Source organism: Tyto alba, unplaced genomic scaffold, assembly GCF_018691265.1.
Source record: "Tyto alba isolate M040663 unplaced genomic scaffold, T.alba_DEE_v4.0 Super-Scaffold_5, whole genome shotgun sequence".
NCBI lineage: Eukaryota > Metazoa > Chordata > Aves > Strigiformes > Tytonidae > Tyto > Tyto alba.
The window spans coordinates 12,295,430-12,316,455 of record NW_024881326.1 but is presented as its reverse complement, the minus strand read 5'-3'; the positions used below and the strand labels follow the sequence as shown (position 1 = coordinate 12,316,455).

General features: G+C 54.8%; 1 protein-coding gene across 4 annotated transcripts in view; it reads right to left on the bottom strand.

Annotated features, from left to right (window-relative positions):
• Positions 1–21,026, bottom strand: part of FRMPD3 (FERM and PDZ domain containing 3) — a 64,238-nt gene that overhangs the window by 11,337 nt on the left and 31,875 nt on the right. Inside the window, exons 4-15 of one of the 4 annotated variants that reach the window (XM_042807315.1) lie at positions 20,716–20,878; positions 20,372–20,474; positions 19,945–19,990; positions 18,563–18,667; positions 17,378–17,485; positions 16,713–16,844; positions 16,050–16,169; positions 15,765–15,901; positions 14,812–14,935; positions 14,015–14,104; positions 12,292–12,471; positions 938–1,082 (exon numbers count right to left, since the gene is read on the bottom strand). In XM_042807315.1, coding sequence (XP_042663249.1) covers positions 938–1,082; positions 12,292–12,471; positions 14,015–14,104; positions 14,812–14,935; positions 15,765–15,901; positions 16,050–16,169; positions 16,713–16,844; positions 17,378–17,485; positions 18,563–18,667; positions 19,945–19,990; positions 20,372–20,474; positions 20,716–20,866 — 1,441 coding nt within the window. In that variant the 5' untranslated portion in view covers positions 20,867–20,878. Of the gene's footprint in view, positions 1–937; positions 1,083–12,291; positions 12,472–13,367; positions 13,477–14,014; positions 14,105–14,811; positions 14,936–15,764; positions 15,902–16,049; positions 16,170–16,712; positions 16,845–17,377; positions 17,486–18,562; positions 18,668–19,944; positions 19,991–20,371; positions 20,475–20,715; positions 20,879–21,026 lie in introns of those variants that run through there. The other 3 variants (XM_042807316.1, XM_042807317.1, XM_032996058.2) reach the window with 3 other exon arrangements.

The window sequence follows — 21,026 nt, the reverse complement described above, 5'->3', positions numbered from 1 at the left end:
ACTCTGCAGCTAAACTAAAGACTTGTCACAGCTCTCCGGAGTTGCAGTGTCACTCAGGAGGTTTGGGGACAATCTTCCTGAGTCACCTGGGTTGGTACCTCCCCATCTCCAGCCACCGATCCTGTATTTTATATTTCCCTATATGAAATATACTCGATGTGAACACCTGCATGGAACAACAGCCTGTAGCTCCTGGGCGGCTTGTTTGTAATCGCTCTTGAGAGTCATCATGATTTGGGGGTGCCTCACACCTACAATCCATCCTCAAGGAACAGAGCATCAGTGCCTGGTGCAACAGAGCCTATCTTTAGCTGTTCTGGCCTCCTGCTGTGCCCAGACCAGTCCTCTGCTCCCTGTATCAGGCTGGGCACCTGAAAAGCTGGGACACCAAAGTTTCCTTCCCGATTCAGTTAATCAGCTGAGCAATCATGCTTGCAGAGCTGCTTATGCAGCCCATACCTCCACTGATGAAGGCAGCAGTGTCCAAAGGCAGCAGGAGTGCAGTGCCTGCCTGAGTGCATACACTCACATTGGCCTCTGGAGCCGGGATGCTGGCCAAGGAGTGTGTGCTGCATCCCTGTGGCAATGCACAGACTGTTCTGCAGGGACCCAGCATTTAGCTGGCAGCATTACAGGTCTTTTCAAAAGGCACCTCCTAGATCTGCTCTAGGAGCTGCCAGAACAGCACTTGCAGTGAGTCTTCAGGGCCCAAGCTGACACCACAAGTCAGAGCTTATCCAAAATGAGGGCCTGTCTCCCTGCTCTTTGTTTTCTGGTTGAAAGGGGCTCTGCTGGTTCTGCAGGGGCAATGGGAGTAGAGGGGACATGCCAGAAAAACCCCTCTCCTTTCTAATGCTGCAGAGCTCTGGGCGGAGGGAGAGGGAAAAGGTGGAGGCTGGGGAAGGGGCTCGCACAGAAAGCAGAGGCTGAAACATACCTGCCTTGATAATCTGAGGTGGAGGCGGCTGACTGGGGGCCCTGGAGAATATCATCTTCTTGAAGTCCACCAGGAGACGGCAGTAGCCTGCGATGAGGCAGGCAAAGTTGGTGGCTTCGGGCCACTCCATCAGCAACACCAGTGGCTGGAAGGCAAGAGAGGCAAAGTGCATGAGGGCCACACAGCTCATCTGACACAAGACCAGTGCTCCAAAGGGCCCTGCACTGGTGTGACTGGTGAGCTGGCTAGCACTTTTAGCACCCATATAGGAAAAAACAGCAAAGTGCACACTCCAGATCACCCCTCAAATCACGATGCACAAGCACCTCGCTGCATCTGTAATTCCCACTTGCTGACTCCCCTGAGGATGATGAAAGAGGTGGAGCCCCACAGGGCACAGGCTGTGCGTGACAGGACCCCCACACAACTGGCTCCTGATTGTTTGTCTGCGTGTCAATGCTCTGAGCCTACCTGCAAGCGCCAGTTTCACCATCAGGCCCTGGGGAGCTCAGGGCGTTTGTGGAGTCTCCAGCTGCCAGAACCTGTTTCATTGCAGGCACCATGTTGCCCTCCCACAAACTAAGACATCTGCTTCCAGCAAGATGCGGAAGGGGTAAAAACCCATTATAGGCTCCCCCAGCCACCACTCCGAGCCTGCAGATCTTATTTAAATCTAACCCTCTGGAAAATTAAATTTGTGCTTAAGAACAGATGGTGTCTTCTCTTTTAGGAGAGCATTTATTTGAACACTAAAAAAGGTCTTTGCTTTAAAGAGAAGTACAAATCAGACGCGATCTGTGTGTCACATATAATCTCACTGCACAATAATCTAGTGGCAGACACCGTGACTCCCTGACTCCCAGCTTGTCCCAAGGAGAAGGTTAGTGGGCCTGGGGAAGCTGTCGAGGTGGAATCCACTCCTACCTGCCCAGTGAGGTCCCACACACTGCTGGGACCTGGCTGGGCAGAGCAGCCTGCACCAGCACAGCTCAGTCAAGCTGTCCACACTCGGTCTGAGCCCTGACAGCACTGGACCGGTGAGATGGAAAAAAAATTGACAGTGTCTTCAGTAAAGTTATTGCATGGCAGCTCTAGTCCTCACCTACCCCTCATACAAAGCAGCCCTACTTAAAAGACCTTTGTACCCAGGTACAGGGCTTATCTGAGGCAAATGGGGGATGTTTAGCTACTGCTGTGGCTCAGGCTGCCCGTCCTGCCCTGTTCGATCTCTTGCCCACTGACAGCCCTCCAGGACTCAGAAGAACTCATTTACCACATCCAGGGCAAACCAAGACTGTTTTAGCTACAGTGTGAAAAGTGTTAAAGTTATTTTGGCTTTCTTGTTTTATAACCACAGGAGGTTCCTGGTACCCACTGGCCAGTTCAGTGCTCTGCTCAACACTTGCTTTTTTAAGCTACCAAGCCAACTCTGGCAGACCTGGCCATATAGCACATCCCACTCTGGACCATACAGCTTAGTAAACCTGGGTATGAAGCCATCAGCCCTGGGCCTCAGAGCCGTGTGTTATCCCCTGGCAGGGGCTGATTCCTCCTAGGGACAGAGTAAAGAAGTTCCCTCCTTGGCTGCTGTGCAGGAAGAGAAAGGAAAATAAATAGCCCGATGTGGGAAAGAAATAACTTGACGAGTGAACGCGCTCTGCTGAGAGGCTCTGCCCCTGTCTGCTTGATGAGGCTCTTTCTGCATCATGGAACAATAAACCTGGGATGACACAGATCAAAGGGAAAGTATCAAGATAGAGAGAAAGGTGAGAAGAGATTCTCCACGTAGCTTGAAGGAGGCAGGCATGCAGTAGGGAGGGGGGGGGTGACACCTCTTAGCCCAGCTCCAGTCTTGACTCAAGTGATGAAAGGAAACCATGTGTTCCAGTTCTGCCATATGAAGCATCCTTAAAACAAGTGTCTTCTACATAGGGCTAAGCCTTCTTGGGTTTTTCAAGCCATCTGTTGAATAAAGAGACATTTGTGCATTTTCCCCGCTCTGTTATGCAGCAGTGAGGGTTTGAGTGCTGGCAACAAGAAAGGAGAGAGAAGCAATGGCTGGTGAGTATCCACTACTGGGAGATTAAATGAAGAGGCCAAGGTGGGTTAAGAATTCCCTTTCAAAAAGAAAACTAGGGGAATAGTTTCTACCACGTGCGAGTTATATGGCAGAGATTCACAGCTAGCTCTGGGGAACACCAAGGCTGAGTGGCACAGAGTCACAGACCTTCGTTGCCTCCCTGTCAGCCCCCACCATTCAGCCTGCAGTGTGGTTCTGGTACCCCAGCTGGGTACCAGTACCTCTGAGACCCGGCCCTAATTACATCTGTGCTCAGATACCTCTGCTTCAGGGTGCTCCCACCCATCCAGAGATGGACTGTAGGCTCTTGCTGGCAAGAAGCAGCCCCTGGATCAGTCTTCCTGAAGGGAGACAGGACTGAGACACAACCACCCCAACTGGTGTTTCTTGCCTACAAATAAAACACATGTAACACACCGAGATGCCGTGAGCTCCCTGCCAGGTCTCTGAGCCAGCCCAGCCTCCAGACTGGCTTCCAGCAATCAGTGCACAGCATTCTAGGGTTAATTGTAGCACTGTGCTCTGAAAAAGAGGAATCTTAATACTGATTAGCATTACAGCTTAGTGAAGGGTCTTAAAAACGATTACTCTCAGATCCTGGCAAGCAAGTGGCATGAGAGTTCTCTAGTTGCTAAGCATTCAAATATTGTTATTAGGGATTAAATCACTTCAGGGGCAGCTTGAAGCCATCCACCCGCACTGCTGGCAGCGCTCCAGCGAGCTCCCCATGACCCGGGAGCCCAGGCTGTAGGGGCTCTGTGTCCTGCTGATGGATTATTGGCTCTTTATAAAGATATCAAATGTGAGCAAAGCCGCTGCAGTCGGGCTGTGCATCTTCCCTGGCCTCAGGGGCTTCTCTGACGCTCACTAACAGAGGTCTGGCTGTAACCCTTTTCCACGTGGGGTTACAAGACTGAATCTCTCTCTTCCACCCACCTAAGTAATTTTGTCAAAATTGCAGCAGCTCAGCTAGCTGCCTTCAAAAGTTCCACCCTGCTGCCACATCTCCCTGAAAGTGGCCAACAGATCTGAAAGTGATTTGTGGGGTCAAGAGGCAAAGAGGTAACATGATCCCAGCAGCCTTGTTTCCTTGGGCAATCAGGCTACAAAGAGGAGGTGTCAGGGATGGCAGCTAACAGAGATGTTATTTTAGACTCTGGCACCTTTGATCACCCTGTTCTACACAGGCAAGGCAAATGAGATCTCGCGAAGACAGTGAGGCACAGGCGAGCTGAGCAAACATTGACTTTCTGAACAGTTGCATGAAAAATTTCCAACTAATGTTGCTAAGAGTGTTAGATGGTAAATCCAGGGCAGCTTTGCAGGGAGCAGCTCTGAGTAACAATGCAGGACTGTGGTCTGTGCTTTGGGCACCCTTGTGATACCCGTGTCTTACAGTAAATGAGATTGACCTTTCCTTTGGAAACATCCTGCAAGGAGCAGTGAGGACTCGTGCCTGTGGTCAGTATTGGCCTGGTCCCCAAGGGGCTGGGGTTCATGTAACATCCCTGCCTCTCCCTGCAATTTTTTTAACTTGCTGCTCAATCTCAACTAGATCTGACAAAAAGGCAGTAACCTGAAAGAGCATAAATCTTCATAAGTTTTCTAAACCCAGTGGTGCATTAGAGCAGCGAGACTTCTGTGAGCAGCTGAAAGGCAGGGCAGGACGCAGCAGGAGCAAAACCGGTGTCGTTCATCTAAGACCCGCTCCCTGCCCCATTTGAACTCATTTTTTTTGGAAGTGGCCACAAAATGCAGTACCTCTTTCCCAGCTGTTAATCAGGAGATGGTTTTAATCACCAGTGGGGAACAAGTTATTAACTAGCGTAACCCTCTGATTATCCTCCTGCCATGCACCGATGGTGTGTCTCATGCCAACCAGTCCATCTTCTTCCTCCTCCTCACTGCCACGTTCTCGCTGTGACAGAGGTGGGGGGCTCATACCTCAGGGTCCCTGAGGGCTCTGCTTCCCTGGGATGCCAGAGCAGAAATGCCTGCCTGATTTTTGTCAGGGCAGCAGCACCTTGAGGATGAAAGCTGGTTTTACACAGAAGCAAACTTACTGGGATAATCCTAATGCTCTAAAAATGCCAAATATCAGATTCCTAGCGGGAGGCACAGGTAAAGGTTCATCTCTGACTTGTAATATGCCAACATGAAAAGAAGCAAACTTTAAAGGGAGTGCTCTTTCTACATCTAAATGCATAATACCAGCCTGAAATTACTGATGTTTTCATCTTTCATTCATACTGCTTTTCTAGATTTTCTAGTTCTAATGAGAAAAAACACATTTTTCACTTAAAGTTTCCTGCTTGGCAATCAGTTTCTCTGGAAAGTAAACCAAAATGTATTTATACTGGATATAAGAGATAAGTTTTCCATTAGCTTATTAAGAATATAGTACTTTTTCTATTATGCCCTGCCTTTAAATCAAACCTTGATGTCTTTCTGGAGGATATTCTCTTTTTCAGACAAAGGTCAACATTTCATAGAAGAACGTCTGGAGGAAATTTCATGGCCAGGGTTATGCTAGAGGATCTTAACAGTCCCCATATTTAAATTAATTTATGACCTGATCCATGCATGCTATAACCCTTAAGGTTACATGCATTTCCTTTTAATCTCCTCGCTTTATCATGTACTTTGGGTCTTACCCTGCTCCCTTTAATGTAGCACAGTAGAAATGTGGGGGATGAATTTACATAATTTATGTACCCTGGTTTACTTGTAGTGCACTGCCAAGTTTATATTTAATAATATAGGTGTCTGGGCCTAACGAGACAGCAGTCAATTTTTCACTTGTACATTGACCTTTCCTTCCCTCCCTTTAAGCATTATTAAGTCAGCTCTATAGATACCAGGCTGCTTGTGATTAGGACTATTATCTCCCATTTGTTGATCAATAAAGCTCCTTCCTTCGTTAGCAGCAGACTTTCAGGTTTCTGCAGCAGCATCTCCTTCCTTAGGGTCTGAGCAGCCGCCACCTCTGCCAGATGAACGCCCTCCTCGTTCCCTGCATGGTCCCGCAGAACATCACAGTGGATGGAGAGGTACCTCTGTGGACTGCAAACTCATAGGTGCCTCCTCCTCTCCACTTCGACGGTGCTGCTGTGTCCTGAGGAAGGTGCAGGTCCAGCCCACACCCTCCCATCCTGCTGCAGCTGCCACCCTGCCCGGATTTCATCTCCCCCGCAGCTACTTGGAGGGCTCATGCTCTTCCCCGTGGAATTTCTAATAACCACTTTTGACACCCACCACATTTCCTATTTGTTGAAGCAAGTTCTCAGGACTGCCAAGATGGAGCATCGTGGGGCTGCGCTCATGCCCACAGCACTGGATGCCCGAGGTCTGCTAGTTCGGTGGTTTTTTTTTCTTTTCCTCTTCTTTTTTTTTTTTTAAAAAAAAAAAAAAAGAAATCAAATTTGGCTTTGCAGGCTTGGAAACTCATCCTCTCCACATGTTGTCTGACTCTTCTGTTTCTGGCAGGCTCCCGTGTTTCTGGCTGGCTCCTGTCCTGGGTGCCCGTGGGCAGCGCTATGGGTGGCACTGGGGCTGGCACCACACACTGCTATGTGCTTTGCTTTATATCCCGCTAGAAAGGCTCTGCGAGGAAACTGCATCCACCCCTCCCACCCCAGGTACCGAGCCAAAGGAAATCTCACTTCCTCCCTCTCTCCCATGAGATGACAGTGTTTCAGAATGGCTTAATGCAAATAAAGATGAATTCAGCTCAGGGAAGCAGAGCCTTTAAGTCCATCCTCACTCCAAAGCCTCACTCTTCATGTAGGAGAAATCCAATGGGTTTCAGTCACTGCTTGCATGAGTGGGAATAATGCTGGCCTCACCTGCCCTTGCCGGCTTGATGGGGCTCCTCACCCTTCTCAGACTACAATTTGGTAAATGCACGTACGGCACCGGCTTCAGCACCCACAGCACGTCCCTGCCATGCTTGGCTGGGGGAGGCAATGCTGGGCTTGGGGGCCGGCTGCAGCCCCACCAGCACCTGCTGCTGCTGGGTCCAGAGAGAAAGACTGGGAGGCAGGGGGGTCACCACCCCAGTGCCGGTGAGAGGGAGGGGTGGCCGGCAGACAGGACTTGGCTCCTTCCAGGGAGAGGAGAAGGCTGCACCCCAGCCGTGCACGGCAGTTTTTTATTTCCATGGCAGGCTGGAAGCATGCAGGGCCCCTGGGACACCAACATCAGTAGCCAGATTCCAGGCACAGCAGCAGCTGGGGATCTTTCTGAATTAATTTTTCCTTTGTTTTCCTCTGTTGAGTCTTGATCTTGGCTAAAGAGCTGGCTGGCTGCAGGCCCTGCTGGGAGACACGAAGTCAATTACCCCGACGCCTTTGATTGAATTGTGTTTGGTAAGCAGCCAGCTGCTGTGGGGTCCTGCCCTGCAGCCCGGCGCGGGGACAAGGCGCAGCCTGGGACAGCTCCTCCGTTAAATTGTGGATGCTTGTTTGGGCTCAGGCAATCTGGCTGCCCCCCGAGTGTTCCTCTTTCATTCCCACGCAGACGGCTTCAGCAGCTTTTTTGCCAATGTCAAGCCTTAATAATAAAAATCCCAGCGGCGTGTAGCTGTGTAAATCAGGAGAAATGCTGCATTTGAAAAGGCGTCTTAGTAAGAACAAAACCTTTGCTTCTGCGGCAGCTGCAGAGCCACACAGCCAAGGGTGTGACGTGGTGGAGCCACCCAGCTGAACGTCAGGAACTGGCTCTGGCATGCCCAGGGAGCTGAGCAGTGCTCCCCGTGCCTCCTGCACCAGGGAGCTCGGGTGAGCGCAGCGAGCGGCAGCCCCTCTGCCTCCTCTGCACCCCATCAGCGCCGTCGGGCTTGTCCAGACACCAGGCAGGGGATGCTGACGCTGCCCTTCCTGGGATGCTGGGAGGTAGAAGAGGACTTTGCAGTCCTGCGCTGGGGAGGAGTGGAGATGCATGTCTGGAAGCCCAAATCTGAGCTGGCTCAGAAACATTGGTTGCTCTCAGACACTGGTCCCAACAATGCTGGGCAGCTGGAGGGGGAAGCCCCCAGGAGATGCAGGCCTTCAGGGCCCACAGACAGCCAAGACAAGCTGCACTTAATGCATAAAGATCACAGGAGACACCATGTGCCACCACTCTGTCCCCAGCGAATCTACGAGCTCCAGAATCACCAGCAAGTGATTCCAGAAACACCAGCAAGTCTGGAGCGCAGGAGGAAGAACGGAGAAGTGACATCCCTGGCAGAGAGGGATCTTCACCAGGGGGAATGACCACACGATCCTGCAAAATGCCAGCACCGCTGCAGCGCAGCTGGGGAAGCACCATCCTGCCCCCAGCCGTGTGCTATGAATTTTCTCAGCGTTTCCAAGCAAACCTGCCCCACTCTCTCCGTGGTTGTTGAGGCAAAACCTGCTGCTCTCCTCCCAGCAGCTCCCTTGGACATTGCAGGGAATAAAAATCCTTCTTGGAACCAGTAGCAGAGGCCTAGAGGCTTTTATTTCTCTGTCCTGAGGTTGAACAGCTCCTCTACAAGGGGTCCTGCCAGCATTTGTCCCCCACTTGCCACCCTTGCAGTGGCAAACAGCTAAAGAAAGCAAAGCAGAGGCACCAGCCCTGGGTTTGTATCCCACATGGGCTGTTTTAAACAGAAACTGAAGCCCAGGATGGAAAAGCTCCAAACCAAACCAATTACCCACTCAGTGAATAATTTATAAGACAAACACCATTTCTTTTTCTCCTGAAGTAAATGCAAATGGTTTGTGATCTCCTCAAGCCTGCTTGTTACCTGAAAATCTTCCCCAGCTCCTTCCCAGCAAGCACGTCTGGGCTGCAGTTGCAGGCAAGCAGTGGATAAGGATGTTTGGGTGGTGCTGGCTGGTGTGGGCAGGGGTTACAGACCTCTCAGCTGATGGCTGCTCTGTGACCTGACCCCTTTTGTTAACCCTTAGGATCAACTATACAACATCAGTAAACCTGGCGCTTAGAAATTCAAAATGTCCTTTCTGCACAAATCCCTTAACCATCACTGACCATCCGCCGTTTCCACAGTAACCCAGCAAGCAGCTGTCACAGGCCACCACCACCCCATCCAATTCGGGCTGGCTCGCCCGCATCCCTGCCGTTACCTGGGGGATGCACCACAGCTGCCCCGGCACCAGCATCCCGCAGCGCAGCACCGGGCATCACAGTGCAACGGCCCCGGGGGGACACCCCCACCTGCTCTGCCATCCGCAGGGCTCCAACAGGCTTCTAGGGGTGACACGGATTTGAGCACAGGTCCCCAGAGCAGTCGGGACACTACTTTGAGCACAACCCTCTAATGGTTCACGACTCGCAACGGAAACAGATTTATTTGCAACCCAGGGCTTTAGCCAGCGACATGTTCAGTGCAATAGAGTAATTGCAGAAAGCAGACTACCACTATGATCTTTTTTGCCTGCTTTTCTTAGCCTGCCTCATCATCCATCGTTGTCCTGCATAGGATTAGCACATGCCTCATTTTGGAGCAGCCATTCTGGCTTCAAAAGCCAGCCCTTTGGATAACGGTTAAATGAAGACAGATAACAGCAGCCTCTGCACTGGCGGGGTGCTGTTGAGCCTGCTGAGATTCACAAATGGGCAGGCAGGCAGAAGGGCTTTTGGTGGCTGTAGGCAGTTGCCTGGAATTTCTCAGAGAGATAAAGCTGCTGTGCATGCATACGTGCTTGTGGAAGTTGTATGTGAGCTGCCTTTTCTCCAGAAATTTGGAGGCTGGATCTAGGGGACACGGGAGAAAGTCTACTCTTACAGCGGGGAAGGGCTGGTGGTGTTACAGAGTTAATTACTGCTGCAGAGCATGGCTGAGGGGAGAAGCACTGCAGGATCTGTGGAGAAGCCGCGTGGGAATTGCCACCTAATTTATAGCAGATGGATGTCAGCATCACCTCAGCCTCCAGCACATCTGCCGCTCCCGTGGCTGGTCTCAGCCGTGCACTGGACTGTGCTGGGGGGGGACAGCTGCCCTCTCCCACGCTGGGGAGGGGACGGTGGCACCAGAGGGGCCTGTGCACCCCCCGTGAGCTCGATGAGGTCCTGGGGCTAAGCAGTGCTGCACGGAGCAGAGCTAACACCGCACATCTCCCCGCACAGTCCTCGCAGCCGGCAAGGCGGCCGTGGAGCTACGTGACAGTGGGAACACGCCGTGCTCCGAGTGCTCGCAGTGAGCCAGGAGCAGTCAACCACAGCATCGTGACCAGCTTATTATTAACGCATTAATATCATGATTTATAAACACATATCTGGGGGGCATGGGCACCAGGAGGAGCCAGAAGGGCTACTCATGATGCAGACAATATCTTTTGGTCATACCTGCTCCATAAGCAGGAAGGAGGAGACTCGGTGGGGTCCTGCCCAGCCCAGGCAGCCTGAGGGGCTGCACAAGGAGGGCTTCCACATGCCCAGGCTGCAGGGGGGGGGGGTTTGAGGGTTTTGAAGGACAGCAGGACACTAGCACTTCACCTGGCCAATGACTGAGCTCAGTGGGATGCAGAAGAGGGAATATTAACAGATATTACAGATGACCAAATTCCCACTGAATTACAAATGCATTAAAAGGGCTTCACTGATGAGGTTGTTGGAGAGGACAACTGAAGCAGAGGGCATGAAGATGAGCGCAGCTCTGGCAGAGGCTACTGGGGTGTTGCTGCAGTTCAGCAGAGCTACTGGACCAGGCATAACAGCAGCAAGAAAACAGACTTGGAGGAATTAATGAGCCTGGTGGGAGGAAGTGCTAAAATCCACAAGGAGACGAGGCAGCAGGAGAATCCTAAGCAAATCCACCATGATGACATCTGTGAGGCTATGGCTGAAATAGCGCAAGGAAAAGGCTGCAGGGAGGGCTGAGGCTTAGAGATCTTGCAGATGAAGAAACGTGGAGGCAGCCAGCAAAGCAGCTCAGCTTCATCAGCCTCAGGGGGAAAAAGGATCAGTGTGGGAGCAGCAAAACTGACCTACAGCCAAAGGCTTGGAGGACTTGTACAGATACACTGTGTCTGCTGTGCAGCAGCATCTCCACGACCCACAGTGGTTATGACTCCACTGTGCCAGATGTCAAGGCATAAGACAGCCTCTGCCAAGCACTGCTCCTGTCGAATTTAGCCCAAACTCCATATTAACTCTATCCTGTTGAATTCTAAATTCAAGGTGGGAGGAGAGGAGAGGATGAGGCGTGGCATTTATCTGTCAGATCGCTGCCTCTCACCTCTGTCCTCCCCCATGGGGCAGGGAAGCGCTGGGCGCAGGGAGGCAGTGAAACCAAGGACGCCCTGGAGCAGGCACGGAGCTACCTCCTGTGAGTCTGCTGGAGGTATGTCCTAGCTTATTAAAAACTTGACCAAAGGCCAATGGAAGATGTCCTTATCATCTTGTGGCTGTTGGACCAGACACCAAAGAAAGCAGTAAAGCCCTTACTGTATTGCTGAAGGGCTTGGGACCCAGGACAGAGTGGAGACTGTGCAGAGGGAGGAGGGGTGGTGGGGCCTTACCATGGAGATCAGTGGCCAGAACCAGCACTGAGCCACGCAACAACTAGCAGGGGATGGCAGGATGATAACACACAGGGCCCAGGAGGGCATGTATGCTGTGGAGTGGAAAGACTGCTCCATGGGCTGAAGGGGAGGATAATGGAGGCAGCTGGCAGGGCATGGTTTACTGGAGCCAGGACACCCATAACCAGGGATGTCCAGCGATCCCTTCTTGCACTCTGAGCTTGACACCCCCTTGTCCCATTATTTCCAGCTCATGCAATGGTCCTGCATGGCTTGACAAGTTCCACAAGCTCTGCTAACACACGGAACACCACCAGTCCCCTCCAGTAGCTGCATCCAGCCCAGGTATGGCCATGGACCACTCTTCTCCAGCCCTAAGCAGAGGCAAGGCACTCTCCTGCCTCCAAAGGGCCCCGCTACCTGCCTGGCCTGTGTCACCCCTGTCTGCCCTAAGGACTCTACTTGAACCATTGGGTAGGTGTTTGGGTCATGGCCAGAACACCACTGTGCCTGTACCACGCACCCTTGGTGTCAGTCCCTGCCTCTACAGCACAAGGAGCCAGACGGGCAGGGGAGATGCCACAAACCACGCGCCCTGTGACCACAATGTGAAAGGGGCTTTTGAGTCCCTAGAGATCTCCAGACAGATGCTTCAACTTGCACTCGTGTCCTGAACCCCCTCAAAGACAAGCACCAAACACCCAACCACAGCCTCTGCATAAGCCCCTCTCCCTGGTGTCCTCCTCCACGGCACCCGTGCCTACCTTGGCATCCAAGATGCTGGTCTCCACCCGGGCCACCCCCTGGTTCTCCCTGAACAACTGGATCTTGCTGACCTTGCTGAACTCTGACAGCACCGTGGTGAGGTTGGTCTTCAGGTCAATGACATGGCTGATGCCGTGCCGGGGTCCCACCAGAAGCGTGGTGGCTGGCTGCTTCTCATCCTGGTAGCACGAGCATATGGAGAAAGAGAGACAGATGGACAGGGGTGAATAAATATATACTGGGGTGCACAGGCTGCACCTGGCGCTCTCTGTGGAGCCAAGCCTCAGTGTCAGAGGTTAGGCCGGGTCCCAGATGGCTTTTGCAGAGCAGCAGGTGAAGCTGGTGCCATGAGCCCCCCTCCCCGAGCATCTCTGCAGAGCTGGGAATGCATCCTGGTAGGCAGGATGCCAAGGCTATTTAAAAATAAAGCATTGAACTGACTGTCCACATGAAATATTCAGGCCTGCTGGTGTCACTACAGAAAAGTAAGAGCATGTTACAAATCTGCCTGATCTGACATTGCCTCTGAGAGAAGGAAGCAGAAGAGGGAGTGAGTGCATTTTAGAAAAGAAGAAAGACTAAAGCCTTGACTGAAAAGAGAGATCCTTCTTGCTCTGGTCTGCCCAGGAAGGATGCTTCAAGCCAGACCTGGAGTTGAAGAGGAGCCGGGCAGACCAGTGCAGAAGAGAATAAAGGAATACCTTTTACCACTTAGAGGTGGTTCAACTCCTAGGCTGGCTCAGAGTCATTGCTTTGGTGTCAGAGATGAAAAAAAAGGGAGGGCACCCACACCGGAGGCGAGCTGCCCAATGCTGCACATCCAGGCAGTGTCGGCAGCAGGCTCCGACCGCTCAGCTACAGCACCGACCGGACACCGCGCGGTTCTGCCTGCACCGATTTCCTACAGGCAGCCCCCTGGGTTGCGAGGTGAGGAGCTCCGAGGCATGTTGGAAACAGAGCAGATCAAAGGCTGCAAGAGATGGATGGAACCCAGGAGGCAAAGCAAGGGAAGCCAGGGAAGCACTGAGACCTCGGGTAGGGGTAAAGGGAAGGATGGCAGAGAGGTGACACTTACATGGAGTCCCCTGGATGGGAGGTGGAGCGAGAGGGATGGAGAGGTGAGCCAGGCAGCAGGGAGCCTTAGCGGGTCTACCACTCTCCTGTTTGGCTTGGTGGCTTTCCTCCTGCCGTGGAGAAAGTGAGGTGGGTTGGGTGAGGGGTGGAAATGCCTCTGATGGAGATGAGGGAGGAGTGGGCCGTGGCGGTGGCAGCTTCCTGAGAGCTGCCATGCAGCAGTTGGGCTGGACCGCTGCTGACAGAGACAGTAAGGCCAGCTGGGCTATTCCCTGCGTGGACAAGCAGGGAACGTGGTGGCCTTTGCCAAGGTTGGCCCTTCTCCGAGGCGGATGACAGGATGCTGCCAGGGCAGGACCGAGCTATAAGCATGTGTCTGAAACTACTCCAAATTCATTGAGCAGGTCATCTTGTTGCCCAGAAGGCTGGCAAGAACAGAGCCGACCCTGACCCTGCAGCGCTGAAGATCTCAGCTACTGTCAGCAGATGCTCTGAAGGCTTTTCTGGATGGGCTTGGACCCCAGCAGGACAGAGCAAGAGACCAAGAGAAGTCATTTCTGTGGGAGCCACATCTTCCCTGGCTTTCCCCTACAGCACACACTCAGAGTCAGTGCCAAGCACCTCCCAGCCCATCCTGAATTACCGTACCAGTCCCACTGTGTTGAAGAGGACCCCAGCAAAGGTGGGCAGCTCATTCAGGATCCTTAGGTACTGCAGCTTCGCCTGGGCCGTGGAGACCTGACAAAACACATTACACGGGTGATCACCACCAGCACAAGGGAGAAGAAATGCAAGAGGCTGGCGCAAACCTGGAGCTCCCAAGCAGGGGTGTGCAACGTGCTGACAGCCAGCTCAGGGCATGGGCTGTGCTAGCAGCAAGACTGGGGGCTTGCCATGGGGAGGAGGGGGTCTCTGCTCCCCTGCTGTCCTGGGCAGATGCTGGGAGGTAACTCAGAGCAGAGGCACAGCCAGGGAGGAGCCCAGATGCTTAATGTATAACCCCTGCTGGGGGATGTATAATCCTCCCAGAGATGTATAACCCTCCTGGGGGATATATAACCCTCCCGGGGAGCTCTGACAGCTGCAAGGACCGAGGTAGTGGCTCAGCAGCCTCCTCCAGAGCTTTCCAAGCCCAGAAGCAGAGATAACGATAAACACAGGCTTAACTGATGTGTGCTGCTTCAGCCAAGCTGAGAGCCAGTTCTCGGCTGATCTCACCCCACTGATCCTTGCTGCAGTCCCTGAAATCCAGATCAAGTCTCAGAAGTGGATTCAGGAGAGAGCACGGCTGCCTGGCTGTCACTCCAGGATTTATCTCCCATGCAAACGGACTTAAGCAGCAACAAGAGGAGTCCCTGAGCAGCTGGGGACAACAGGCTGGCTGGGGCAGAGGGCACGCTGCCACCCCACCAGCCCTGAGCCGTGGCTGTGCGGGTTGGGCTCACCTTGGTGCCGCCAGGCTGGTTCTGGTGGGCTTTGAGCTGCTGCGAGAGGGCTTTCCGGAGGCTCTTCTCTTTGATGAGCTGCAGGAGCGAGGGGGGCAGGAAGGGCTCCAGGCCCCACTCCTTCCTGCGGGGAGGGAAGCCTGCTTGAGCCGTCAGGCCAGAGACCCCACCGATGGGCAGAGAAACCACAAATGCTGCCCGAGAACATCCTCTTGCCATCAGAGGGAGCTGGAGCAGCACCAGCACTTCTTTGGTGTCGCAGCTGGAGCAGTGGCAGCCCCCAGCCTGGTTCCCCAAGGGGATGGGACCCCGGCTGGTGTTGCAGCCACTAGCACAGGGCTGGGGAACACAGCGGTGCCAGGCTCTGCAGCCAAGTCCAGCTCCCATTCACCTTCATGTAAGGTTAAGGGATGCAGGGCAAATCCCCAAACTTTTTTTGGGGTCCTCCTGGGGTGCCATCTCCCCCCTTCCTCCCCAGGCACACTAGGCAAGGCCAGCCTGCACAGAAGGACTCCATATAGATTTAAGACCACCAGGAGCCGCAGGAGGGTTGAGCCAGGGCTGCACAGCTTGGTGACGGGCTGAGATTATGCAGCCACAGTGCCTTCTCCTTGCTTTGGATGCCAGGTGGAAAATCAGCCTGTGTTCCCATGGAAATGATCCTGGGCTCACAGCAAATATCCCCGCCAGCCCTGGCAAGGCTGCTGTACGTGGCTGGATGCCAGTGTGCGGGGTCTTACACGGCCCTGTGGTGGGACCAGGGGCTGTGTGTCACTGCTGCCAAACCCGTGAGCCACTGGCCAGCTCCAGGGGGGCTTCCAGGGCATCTCACACTCAGCACCCCAAAAAGTTGCTCAAAGCACCCCTGTTACACAGGGGCTGTGAGCAGGAGCACAGGGAGGAGACATACAAGAGGACTGTGCAGTTGCATGGGGAGAGAGAGGAGGACTCACTCCACATTCTTGAGGGAGACCTTCTGGCTAGGGCGGGTGGCTGAGACGGTGATGTAGATGTGGAGGGCAGCCAGCCCCAGCAGCATCTCTGGCTTGGGGTCTGTGCCGAAGCGCTCCCTGATCACATCGTTGCGGCTCTGCAGGAGGAAGGAGAGGTGTCACACCGCAGACGGACATGGGGACAGGGCACCCACCACCAAGAGCTGCCTCCACAGGGCCCGGCCTGGGCAGATGCACGGGCCACGAGCACCGTCAGCACCCAGCTCCTAGGGGTGAGTCCCCTACCTGGATGTACAAGTACTCAAATGCTGCAGGATCCCGGCGCAGCAGCTCCACCGGATCCTTGGGGAAGAAGCTCACACGGAAGAGGCATCTCATGCCGTGGTAGTGTGTCCTCTGCACAACCTGTTGTAGGAGCAGAGGGGAGCAGTGAGCCCAGGAGCCACGTATATTTGCCAGCAGGGCAAGAGACCCCCTCTCCTCTCCCCTGGGCAGGGATTTGATTTCTCTCCTCCGTGCACCACCTGATCCTTCCACCCTGTGAACAGTCCAGCCTTCCTTGATGTGACGAGTTTGCCTGGTGCTGCAGGGGTTTATGCCACCAAGGCTATTTCTTCCTCCACAAAACCCATTTTATCCCCGGTCCCATGCAGCACCAGATTCCTGGCTCTCCTGGGTAGGCCGAGGATGTTCATGAACGCTGTCTGCAGCTGCCCAGGTTGGAGCACAGAGCACCTCCACAGTGCTGTCAGGTTGGGAGGGGTAAAACCTTGATCATTTCCCTCTTTGTCCACCCTTTTCACCCCTGAGCCCACAGGACCGTGCCAGAGGCAAGGAGAGGTTACACCACCCTATGGCACAACCCTGGCCAAGCCCCACGCTGGCGGGAAAAGTGTCCCTGTGCCTGGCCACAGCCGTCCCAGTGCCCTCCCACACCCAGCAGCTTACGTGGGCCAGTGGCTGCTTGTCCTGGAGCAGCAGGAACCGGTGGCTCTGCTCCGGGCTGGAATACTCCAGGACCAGGGCAAAGTGCTCGATGTGCCTCAGGGACAGGCGGTCCTGCAACGTCACCATCACGTCCTGCAAATGCCATGGACAGGCTTGGGTGTCAGGCACTGGCTCCTTCCCAGGGTGGGAGCTGACACCCCCTCCCGCTCCTCCCCGGCATCTGAGGTCATGCCAGTGCAGGATGAGGCCCTGCAGTGCCGAGAGTGGGATGGTACCCAGCCACCGCCAGGCAAAGTGACCTCGCAGCAGGAGGTGACCAGCAGTCAGACCCCCAGCACCTCAGGTAACACTGCAGTGTTTTGGAGGGGGGCTGCAGGGAGCTGGCTCCTGGCAGCGAGGACTCGCAGGAGCATCCATCCTGGCTGGAGGGCAGGCTCACAGCAGAGAGAGAAGTTAGGAGTGGGAGAAAGACGGCAAAACCCCATCCCTGCCAGCTGCAAAGCGTGTCGCCTGGGGAGGCGGAGGGGCTATCTATCATGTGGTGACAGTTCGCAGCCAGCCAAGCGCCGCTGCGGTGCTTGTGCAAGGGAGCGGGAGACAAGGGAAAATAGATCGGGCAGGCGGGAGAAGTGTCACAGTGCCGTGGGGGGAGCAGAGGGGCCCACCTTCACGGTGGTTCGGCCATCAAACGTGAAGGATTTGATCTGCCCGTTCTCCAGGAAAACCTTCAGCACGTTGGGAATGAGGAGGAGAGCTTCTTTCTTGAACATGTCCTGGCGCACGGGGCCGGCAGCAGGGGAGGCGAGGAGGATGGCGGGCACGGAGAGACAGAGGGAGAGTGGGGAGAGAGAATGAATGTCAGTGATGAAGTGGTTATGGCATCCTCCGCTTCTCTGGGCTTATGCACTAAGAGGCACATTTCCCTTGAAAATCCAGCATCTCAGCTGAGCCATCAAGAAGTGCAGAGCTGGAGCAATTCAGAGCCGCCTGACAGATTCACCTCCCCAGCTCCCGGCAGCTGCAGTGGGAACGGAGCATCCCACTCTGCCCAGCATGTCCCAGAGCCGTGCCCGTGCCTGGCAGCCTGTCCCACTCCCCAGCTGGTGTCCCAGAGGGGAGGCAATGGCTGGGGTGACTCTGAGCCAATCCCCTTTTCCTGACCCTTAACCGAAGCCTAGCCCTCCCCAACCCTGCACATGCCCTGTGCAGGAAGCTGGGCAAAGGCTGATTTTATTTAGCAAGAAACGTTTAGATCAGATAATTACTTAATTGATTTTGCTTAAAAATAGAATTTTCTAGAAGCACTTTACAGAGGTTTTTTGGGTTTTTTTTTGTGGTTTTTTTTTTTTTTTTTTTTTTTGTATGCTGCTTAATATAACCTTTCTGCAATTAAGCAATAATGGCACTGGGCTGGAACACTACTGCAGCGTAACAGCTTCCACTGCCACACAGCAGTGCCCTGGTCACCCTGCCCTACACACGGGCCCTCCTGCAAAGTCTTTGCCACTGAGTTGGAAGCCACAGACCTTCCTTAGGGCAGGTGCTGGTGCTGCCCAGATGTCACCCTTGGGTGTCCAGGGGGACTCAGGTGGGACCAGGTTTCCAAGGACAGATCCTGAGGCTCCATCCATGCAGTGGGACAGGGGAGGACCATGGTATGTCCCCCCCCCAGCACTGACCCAACACCTTGAGTGTGCCCGAGGACATCAGCCCCATGGGTCTCCCCAGGTCAGAGGGCTGCGTTCACCCAAATCAGGGGAGAGGAGCCCTGTGGCCCCTGGCCACCTCGTGCCCCATGGCCCTGGGGATGCCTCAAGGTGAATCACGGAGGAAGGCAGGGCAGGACTTACTGGGTCTGTCTCGCCGATTGTCACCTGCTCTGAAAATCGGACCTTCGCCGGGTTGGACCTTAGCTTCGCCTTCTTGGCTGCGCTGATGAAAGCAGATTTGGGAGACTGGAAAGAGAGCACCGGGTAAATCACCTGCCTGCCCTTGGAGCTGTGGTGTGGGGAAAGCCAGACACAGGGCCCAGAGAAAACCTCTCTGAAGCCAGCACGACAATGGGGAGTGGGCAGCAAACCATGAAATGTGGGGTTGGAAAAAAAATTCCCCTTTGCTCTGGTTATACAGTGCAGCAGGCAGGGCCAGAACGATGAGCAGCAGCCCCTGAAATCACACCAGCACCCTTAGCACGATGGGGGAGGTTGCACCTCCAGAAGGCACATGTGCCCAGCACCCTCTGTGCAAGCTGAGCTCTAGCAGACATGAGCCAGCGCTCGCTCGGAGGCACCGGCACTGGTTCCACGAGAGAGACAAGTCCCTTGGATGTGGGTCTGTAGCTGTGGAGAGGAGCTGGGTGACTGGGAGATGGCAGGACCCTGGGCAGCCCTGCGGGACGTTCTGGTGGCAGTGCTGGGTGCTGGGGAGCCTCTGCCTGTACACACACTGCCACGGAGATGGTCACGCTGCAGAGCTGCGTGTGGCTGAGGGCGCTGGCATCAGTTGAGCAGCATGTCCTGGCTGGTAGCCATCCAGGGCCAGGGGAACAAAAAAACTTTTTTGGAGCCTGTCACACGCCCTGCTCCTGGTGGAGCAGCACTGGGTGGTGGCACGTCCTTCCTGGAGAGGAGGGGAGCACTGGGGAGCTCTCACATTTATCTCCTTCACGTACACCAAAGGGCTCAGTAAAGCAGAAATTATGCCCTGCCGCCACTGCTGCCATCATGACGGTTCAATCTGCTCAAGCACCACGGGCGCTGAGCCCCAGTGCACCATCACCACCCAATGCCAGCACCACTGCCAGCCGCGCTGCTCGGGGCTCACAGCCTGGCACTCCCATCTGCCCAGGGACCCCCTGGCCAGGCCTGCCGGGAACAGCAATGGCACGTCCCTCCCTGCCACCTCTGGCATGATGGGTCACTTCATCAGACATGCCTGATGCCCTCAACAAATCCTATGGGTTTGGGGATATTTTTCCTCCCTCTGTCCTGCAAAGAGGTAGTGACAAGGACAGGGAGATGGCTGGGTGCCCACACTGACCCTGCGGGGCTGCGGCTGCTCTCAGCCTGACAGCTTGGAAGAGCTTTGGGGTGGTGGGACACCAGTCCAACATCTCAGCAGAGCTGCTTGAGTTGTCTCCTGGGACCTCCAGGGACCCCACCTCAGTCTCCCAAAGGGCTTTTAACCCCAATCCTGGCTCCCCCAGGGCTGGCCATGGCCCCGCTGGTCTCACCTGGTGGGTATGCAGGACCGTGAGGATGATGAAGTCCTTGGCTTTCCTGTGACAGAAAGGACAAGTGAAGGTGGATGGGATCTCACAGTGGTGGAACTCAGTATGTGCATTTGGCTATTGAGAGAGCACATCCCACCCTCCCCAGCCCAATGGTGGCTGAGACCTTCGTGGGCTTCTTGGGGTACTTGGCAATATGGCTGTTGGTGCTCTCCCAGTGATGCCCACCCCTCGGCCAGCCAGGAACGGCTATGGCACTTGCTCCAAGGTACTCCCTCTGCTCAGGTTGAGGCTTCCCCACACCAGTAGTGACCACTGGTGACAGCAGAGCCTGTGGATGTGCATCAACACCCCAAGGCTCTGGTCAGGGCACAGCAGCCTGGCACGAACCTGCTCCTCAGAGGCGATGAGGGATGAGTGTTGTCCTCACCTGACAAGCTCGATGAATCTCTCTCTGGGGGCTTCACTCACATCTTCATCATTGATGGCCAAGATCTGGTCTCCTGGAAGGAGTTTGTCCTCAGAGGGGCCGCCTGCCAGGAGAGACGGTCAGGGCCAGCCCGGGCATCCTGGGGCTGTGGGGTGAGGGGGAAGCAGGAGGGTCCCAAGCACCCCCAAAGCGTTTGCCTGCGTATGTGTCTGTGGAGGGGACCCCGCAGGCCCACTAGAGGGGACAGGAGAGGACAGGAGCCCAAGGAAGGGGTCCCACCAGGTGAAGGTGCCGCTGTGGTTCCTGGCACCCTGTCCAGGGACCCCCCCCACCACACACCCTACCTGCTGCCACCGAGCGCACCACCACTGGCCTCTCGCTGCCGGCCACGAAGCCGAATCCGTAGTGGGGGTGGCGCTGGACCGTCACCTGTCGGAGCGTGTCCGAAGGCAGCTGCCCACATTCCATATCATCGCCACCGCGCTCCTCCGGCATCACATGGCTGCGCTGCAGAGCGGAGGGGCAGGCTGTAAGGCACCCCACCACGGCAGCCCTCCCCGCTCACCCCGAGCCCCCTGGGACCTGGAGGGCAGCCACATTCCGCCTGCCTCCTGCATCGCTGCCGGCACTGCAGCTCCCAGCACCGTGCTGGGAC